Source organism: Sebastes fasciatus, chromosome 10 (assembly GCF_043250625.1).
Source record: "Sebastes fasciatus isolate fSebFas1 chromosome 10, fSebFas1.pri, whole genome shotgun sequence".
Taxonomy (NCBI): Eukaryota; Metazoa; Chordata; class Actinopteri; order Perciformes; family Sebastidae; genus Sebastes; species Sebastes fasciatus.
The window spans coordinates 28,407,910-28,415,769 of record NC_133804.1 but is presented as its reverse complement, the minus strand read 5'-3'; the positions used below and the strand labels follow the sequence as shown (position 1 = coordinate 28,415,769).

The 7,860-nt window shown below is 37.9% G+C and overlaps 2 protein-coding genes across 2 annotated transcripts; one reads left to right on the top strand and one right to left on the bottom strand.

Moving 5' to 3' along the window:
- Nucleotides 1–701: 701 nt before the first annotated feature.
- On the top strand, nucleotides 702–2,903 carry LOC141775943 (immunoglobulin kappa light chain-like). Its single transcript, XM_074649682.1, has 4 exons — nucleotides 702–779; nucleotides 895–1,239; nucleotides 1,343–1,678; nucleotides 2,797–2,903. Exons 1-4 carry the CDS (start codon nucleotides 737–739, stop codon nucleotides 2,901–2,903), a joined length of 831 nt encoding a protein of 276 aa, XP_074505783.1. The 5' UTR covers nucleotides 702–736.
- Nucleotides 2,904–5,441: 2,538 nt separating this feature from the next.
- LOC141775942 (signal-regulatory protein beta-2-like) lies at nucleotides 5,442–6,910 on the bottom strand. Its single transcript, XM_074649681.1, has 4 exons — nucleotides 6,685–6,910; nucleotides 6,226–6,555; nucleotides 5,626–5,982; nucleotides 5,442–5,446 (listed from the first exon to the last, which is right to left on the bottom strand). Exons 1-4 carry the CDS (start codon nucleotides 6,725–6,727, stop codon nucleotides 5,442–5,444), a joined length of 735 nt encoding a protein of 244 aa, XP_074505782.1. The 5' UTR covers nucleotides 6,728–6,910.
- Between the last annotated feature and the right edge of the window lie 950 nt (nucleotides 6,911–7,860).

Sequence of the window (7,860 nt, the reverse complement as noted above, 5' to 3'; positions counted from 1 at the left end):
TGCATCACACGGACGCTTTTGACTTGACCCCCCCAATAAAAATTCCAAATCCTTCCACTATATTTATTAGAAATAGCCTAGTGTCACTGCTGTTTGTGATCGTGGGTTTTAAATTATGTATTTATTCTGCATATTTGTTAGTTGTCAGTGAGAGAGACTAGCAGAAACACAAACACATTGACAGACATAGAAAGAGAGAGAGCTCGACAGAAAACAGCAGAATTGCTTGTTGACCGGCGCAGAAAAATACGCTTCTTGTGTGAACAGCCAGGCTCCGGCTCACTTGACAATTAACATTGTACGCCGCTTTCAGGCACTTCTGCATCCAGTGTGAAACCGGCATAAAGGTCCATTTAGTAGACGTTAAATTTGATACTTAAAAAAAATAAATAAAAAGTATTTATTTTATTTAACCTCAGCTTCATTATTATTGCTGATTACTTTTTTTTCTTTAAAACTGAGTGTAATTTGGTTTATTATTTATCTTTAGTTAAGCAATTCACCGCAAATGCATTATAAGTCTAACATTAAAAGAAAAATACAAATACAAATACATCTGAATTTCACTGAAAAGGGGACACGATCATGGGTTTGCTAAATTTAGGGCTATGCTCATTGTCTGCATTTCAGCCAATCACAATGACTTCTACTTTGTAAACCTTGATCACCTCCTGACTATCTTTCATTTGGGCGGTAGACATCAGTAGTGCAAGACAAGAGTGCTGTATGTGCCACAATGACCGGAAGACTGACTGCTTTGATTCTACTTTGTACTGTGTGTAAGTGCAATTCTTAACTACTATGAGAAAGACTAGACCATGTAATAATCTTAGTACTTTACCTTTTTACTTCTTTTGTGCTCTAGCTCTATTACTGTTTGTCTCTTTTCTTCAGACCTGATTCAAACTGCAGAGCTTCCTCAGCAGATCTCTACGAAGGTGGTTGAAGTTGGTAGAAATGTTACTTTACACTGTCCATTTTCTAAGAAGGAAGGACAATCATTTTACTGGTACAAGCAGTCTCTTGGATATACGGTCCAAACAGTCTTTGCTGTAATTGTTCGCAGAATAACACTTAGTGAACAATTCAACAACCCACGGTTCACAGCAACAAAAGAGGATACTAAGTATGTTCTTACCATCAGAAATGTCAGCAAAGAGGACGAAGCAACATACTTCTGTCAAAATGGAACATCGAATTCACAGAGTTTTGATAATGGCATTTTCTTGGCTGTGAACGGTAAAATATATATTTACTTTCAGTATTTGTACCAAGTTTTTATGTCAAACAAATAATTAAAATCATTAATTCCTTTTGACATCTTTTTAACTGAATCATGCAGATCGTAATCAGCAGAAATCTTTCTACGTGAAACAAAGTCCGAAGACTGAGTCGGTCCAGCCGGGCGACTCCGTGACTCTCCAGTGTTCACTTCTCTCCAAGAACAAAGAAAACGCAGATCAGTGTCCAGATGAACAGAGCGTGTACTGGTTCAGATCTGGATCAAGAGAATATCATCCAGGAATCATTTACACTCACAGTGATGAAGAAGACGAAAAAAGTTGTGACTACAGGCTGTCCAAAACTATACATAACTCCTCTGATACTGGGACTTACTACTGCGCTGTGGTCACATGTGGAGAGATCCTGTTTGGTGAAGGAACTAAAGTGGAGACAAGTAAGTTTTTACAGTTGTATTTAAATCATATATGCATCGTGTATTAATTCATTTAGCCTGGTTAATATTAACTTGACTTTGGCAAAATGTTATAAGACGGTGTTCATTATCGGTCAAGTCTTTGTCCCAGATCTCAAGTAAAAAAAAAAAGGATCTTTGACTAAATGCTATATTTGAACATTTGTGCCTGTTGATAAACGTTATTAGTTTTCTAAATGCCACTGTGTTATCCAAGAGTCCATAATTAAATAATGTTTAATGTCTTTAAGAAAATGATTGTGATTCAGGATCAGAACTGAACCCAGTTGTCCTTGTGCTTGGAGTCCTGTTGGCCTGCTGTGCCATTGTGATTGTCGTCCTTATTTTCTATGGAAATCGAAAGAAAGTTTGCGAACATTGCAAAGGTAGGTTCACCATATTTTACTTTCATTTAAGTTACACTTTTTGAGACCGTACCATAAAGATATGAATGTATGAAATTACTTTGCTGTGAAAACAGAAAATGTGGGCTTCTGATGGTTAGAGGGTCGGCGGTTTATATTGTTTATTATTATAACACTGAAGTTTTATTGAGCTCATTATAGGAGTGAAAGTGTTTAATTGAAAATGTGATTAAAATCTTTTCTTTGTTTTTCCATGTCCTTTAATTAGAGGGTGACAAAAATCAAACTGATGTGTGTACACATATTCTGAAGGCTTTGTTTTTATTTTAACAGCACCAGTGTGTGCTTCCCATCATCTTGGACACGACAGGACAACTGTGGTTCTGTCAAATGATCTGGTAAATACGTGGCAGTGTGTGGTCATGGTGTAGCGATCTAGATATTCTGCCTTGATCCTCTGGACAAAACACACAATATTATACTTATACTTTATTATAAAAATCTAATAAACTGTTGAGTCGCTACAACATAATGCCTGTTGTTATATGATAAATGGGGATAGAGTCAAGCGGTATAAATATAATAGTGGTGACTGAGAAATTACGTAAAAGAAAGTATGTTTAGATGACTGCAAAGACACTGTAAAGCAATCTATACTCTAGACTTGGTCTTTATGTTACAGCCCTGATCTCTGAAATATTTGTCAATAACACACAAATATTATGTTTTTTGCAGGATGGAGGACTGAACTATGCAGCACTGGATTTCTCCACAAGGAAAGTGAAAAGAGGGAAGAGGAAGACGAGAGAGTCGCCACAAGAGTGTTTGTACTCTGCTGTTAGAGCAGATAACCACAAACAGCAACACACCTCTCTATAGACCGAGCACAGCCTGTGCAAAGATACCCAAGTCTCTACAGAGAGCTTCAGCTTGGTTGTGTGTGCACACGTATAGCTTTTTATTCCCAACTGACATCCAGTAGTGATGGGAAGCAGTTGTGTATCAGAATGAGTATATTTTCTAAAAAAAAAGGTTTGCCGGCTGATTTTGTGAGAGAGCACCAGATGTTCAGTTGCTTTGTGCCTGTACTTCTGTATGGTGACATAAAGGTCAACATGTCTGTGGACCTGTGTTTGCTTTTGTTGTTTTGTTGAGCTAAAACAGTATACTTTATATCTATATTGTCTTCTCATATGAAATAACAGCATTTCCACTCATCACAAATGCTACAAGAAAAAAAAGCTCTAGTTCCACCTCTGCCCCCCTCAGATTAAAGAGGTAACATTTCTTTGTATGAAAAAAAGACGGATGAAATGACCATCTTGAGATGGGATCACACCAGCCAAGATGCCAAATCGGGCCAGGTGGGGGGCCTCTTCCCCACCTCCGACCCTCTTCTTCCAGTGCCCTTGCTTGGACCACACCCATCTTCAATCTCAGCCTTCATTTTGATCTCAACCCTCAAGTTTTGTGACTACATCTTGCACAGTTGTGACGATATCGCAGCGACAAACTGAGTCCACAGACAGAAATATAAACACCTGGTGACACACACACAGACTCACAAGGTGAAATCAATAACAGCGTCGCTGTCGTTGCTGGTAATCAACATGCAATGATGAGCTATCTCCTTTTACCTGAAGTAAGCTAAGCTTGCTCTGTTAATCACCAGCCACGGCAGCGTGTTGCTGGTATTGTTTTCACCTTGTCAGTCTGTGTGTGTCATCATGAAAAGATTTTAAGTGCTTTGCCAGGTGTTTATAAGTCTTGTCTGATAGATATGGGCGGTATCTTAAGATTGATTTCTGATTTCTTGCTATTATTATATTGTTTGAGTCCTGAGTTGATTTTCTATTTGTGTAGTTGCATATTTGTTGTTTTCCAGGTGCAAATGTGAGTACAATGCTTGCATGTGAAGTGCTGATGTCAATGAAGAACGTTAATTTGTACTGAATTAAGAAATTTGGATTTTATGTGTTAACAGATCGGTTTTGTACAGTAAGATGCATCCTGCAGTGATTGAAACTGAAGGTCTTTTCAAAGTTAACACACACTGTATGTACTGTAAGAAAACAGGTGTACATTTCTATTTAAAATTTCATTGTAGATGTGGTATCTTTTGTCATAATATAAGTTTGTTTACTAAGAAAGGAAACAACACGTGCACACAAATATAAATTCCTTTTAGTACAATTGTACTGAACTCTTCTCACCGCTCTTTCAAAATAATCTTAAAAAAAGGGGCAGATGCATCATTTTTTTGTATGGAAAACTTTAATGAAATGCACAAAAATTGAAACAAAATTATAAGGTTGAAATACACAATGCTACAGGCTATTACGAAAAACGATTAAATATCGTTATTTTTGCACCAATTAGCAAATCAGTATTTGGATTGTTGATCCATCACAAAAGCCCTGATATCGGTGTAGATCGTCTCTTCCTTTCTTTGATTCCTTCTCCCTGCGTTGCCGGCTTTCCTCCTGGTAAAGACTGGTGTATAATAAACCACAGTGTCCTCATTTCTCTGAGGAAATAAAGTGAGCGGATTCCAATACATGCACATATAAACATAAAAATTACTTTTATACAGTTTAAATTCCTTACCTGTTGACTTTGCTGATTAGCACTGGCTGTTGCAGCATTTGTTTGCAGAGTGGCGGCAGCTGTATTATTAAAAAACATTAATAACAGATAGTAAAAAATGATTTAAACTTTATTGTAAATGTATGATACTATAGGTTGACTTATACAGAGCACAAATTAATCAAATGATGTTAGCTTTTAGGGAAACACACTTTGATAATATGGCGTTGCCACGGGTGTGCCTGCGCCACGCAAAGACGCAGCTGGCACACACAAAAATCAGATGCAGAGTGATTCTTTAGTGATAGCCTTTCAAATAAGAGTTACTATTGCTAAACAACCCACCACTATCCATCTGCAGCCGTTCTATATTTCTACTAGTGGAAGTTGGCAACCCTACACACACGTTCAGCAGAAAAAAAAATCATGAGCAGTCTGGACCTGGAGAGGCTGCATAGAAAGCTGCCGGGCCGGTATAAAACGGAGTGGCAGGTGGCAGTGTCATCTTTTGCTGCATTCACTTGCACCCAGACATCAGAGTTCAGGTCACCAGCCACAACTTTTCATAAATACATACTGAGGTGGCTGTATTAGTGTTAAAACTGCCCAATTGGCCACTTGCATAAAAGAAAAGGCCTCTACATCTCAGACCCAGTCCATCCCTGGATCATGTAGCACATCCACTAGGTTTTTTCTGGCTGTGCTAGTGCTTTAATAGATAGAGTAATGTCTCTTACCGTTGCAACAATTACAGGATTTTTTCCTGATGGCATAAACAAGGAAGGCTATAACAATCAGACTGATAGCCAAAGCAGCACATAAGAGAAAGACAATCGTGTTGTCGTTCTGTGAATCACACGGGCTGCCAACTGAAACATTAAAGAAACAAACAATAAAAGTTAATAAATAGTATTAAATTATTTACGTTATTTGATATTATGTTAATTTAACCATTATATAGAAATATGATGCAGTTACCTTCAATGTCCAGTTTTGTCCCATTTCCAAATAATATCTCCCCACACGTGGCCACAGCACAGTAATAAGTCCCGGCATCAGACGAGCTGACGTTCTTAGAGAAGCTGTAGACACATTTCTGTTGAGAGCGAGCTTCGGGACTCTTGCCACATCCATCTCTATTGTTTCTTTGGGCATAAATTAAACTGGGATGAGATTTATCTGATCCGGCTCTGAACCAGAACACACTGTGTTCTCCTGGACATGTTTTCTTCTCAGAGTCAGAGAGGACTGAACACTGCAGAGTCACTGAGTCTCCTGGACGAACTGGATCGGATGGAAAGTCTTGAGTAATGGCAGTGATATCAGGTTCTGGTCCTGGGAAATAATAATAAAGAAATAATAAACATGTTTTACTCAATTCAAGGATACATTATAGGTGTTGAGTTAACAATAATCTATTCTTAAACAAAAGAGACTGGTGACTTCTATATGAATCATGCAAACAAACAACAACTTAATAGAAGTTAGTAAGAAAATGAAAAACATTAAAATAGGTAACATTGCTGTTATAAATTATGTATAATTATATCATTTTTAAGGCATCTGGAGTGTTTTTACCTTTGATTGTCAGAAATATTCCTTTTGAAAATGTCATGTGGCTTCGTATCACTTTTATACAGTAGTAGACCGCAGTATCGCTGAACTGTGTTTTGGTAATATGCAGAACAAATGCTCCAGGCTTTTGTGTTGCTGTAACGCGATCAGTCTCCTCAACAACCTCGCTATCAAAGGCTAATGTTCCTCCTAATATTTCAGGGAAGGTTCCAGAAACGACCCTGATCCAAAATAAGTATGTTGCATGCCATAATCTCTGGCGGGTACATGTTAGAGTGACATTTTGTCCAACACCAATGGTCTTTGTCTCAAAGATGGGATCGTCTGTGCATCCTGAAAATAAAATCAAACAGAGTAATAATTAACAACAGAGATACATTCATATGCCTTCTCTATATTCCTGCATGAAGATGACAAATGTATTTTAAATATATATGTGGAATAAATGTGGCTAATACTTACGTCCAATTTTGAGCACGAGCAGAATAAAAAATATGATCTTCATTTTCTTTCCACATGAGAGACTGCAGTTGAATTAGATCGTATGAGAAGATGATTCACCTTAATGTAATCATATGAAATGGGAGGGAACAATTTCAGAGCAATCTGATTGGCCTCTCGTTATGTCGGCGCTTCACTGTACTACCACAGTGGAAATATGTCAACCAAAACTTTCCAACTTTAAAGCGGGTTGCTGTTGTTGTTTCATGTGTTTGTCATCTCATGTTTGGTTTTCAGGGTGGGTACTTACAGTGAAAAAAAATCAGCAACAACAAAGGCATATTTCTCATGGCCCTAATGTCATTTCATCTTGAAGTGACCTCTTTTTCCACACTCTCGACATTACCGCAGAACAACGTAGTTTACAGATTTCCACAAATATCCAGACAGAATTATGTATTTATACAATATACTGTATGTGCTTGGCAACTACAGTATGGTGAAGTAACTAAAACATTTGGTTGATGTTTGGGAATATTGTGGTTATGGTTAAAAAAATGCAAAAGAGGTGCAAGCTTCATCAACTGTTGTTTTTGGTAATTAAAGTATGTTAGTTAGTTAAGAGTTATAATATTCATAATCAAAAATTACATCATTGACTCCTATACATGAACTAGAGAAGTCTTAAAGCTAGGGTTGGTAATGTTGAGAAACTAGCAAGAGTAAGCTAGATTTTAAACGTTATCCAAACGAAAAACCCAGCCAAGTGTTGTCTTTTCCAACGAAAGTAGCTAGCAGCTACAAATGTCCCTAAATCTAGATAGAAAGACGCAAAGTTTGCAACACTGACAGTCGGTCCCTTCAGGCCTCCCTCCAAAACCACTCCCCCAAAATGATTATAATGAACATAAACATATCATAATACAGTAAACAATAAACATGGCTACTGTTAGTACTCACCGCTGTCAAGCTAGCCACTTGTGGAAGACTGTTGCGATGCAAATGAGTGCACGGAACATCAAGTCGGTAGTGGGCCGGGCGAGATGTGCCGTAACGTTGTAATTGCTACTGAAATAAAGCCTCGTTCAAGTTTTCCCTGCCTCCTGTGTACATTGGGTCTTCACAAAGAGATACCTTGCAGACTAAGTGGCCTAGGAACTTGGAGCATGGTGAAACGGCCACTGTTTTTGAAGAACA

Coding starts and splice junctions, on each gene's coding strand:
- LOC141775943 (XM_074649682.1), top strand. CDS start 737: ATGACCGGAAGACTGACTGCTTTGATTCTACTTTGTACTGTGT. Junction 780..894: donor GATTCTACTTTGTACTGTGT/GTAAGTGCAATT, acceptor TCTTTTCTTCAG/ACCTGATTCAAACTGCAGAG. Junction 1,240..1,342: donor CATTTTCTTGGCTGTGAACG/GTAAAATATATA, acceptor TGAATCATGCAG/ATCGTAATCAGCAGAAATCT.
- LOC141775942 (XM_074649681.1), bottom strand. CDS start 6,727: ATGAAGATCATATTTTTTATTCTGCTCGTGCTCAAAATTGGAC. Junction 6,556..6,684: donor GCTCGTGCTCAAAATTGGAC/GTAAGTATTAGC, acceptor TTTTATTTTCAG/GATGCACAGACGATCCCATC. Junction 5,983..6,225: donor AATATTTCTGACAATCAAAG/GTAAAAACACTC, acceptor ATTATTTCCCAG/GACCAGAACCTGATATCACT.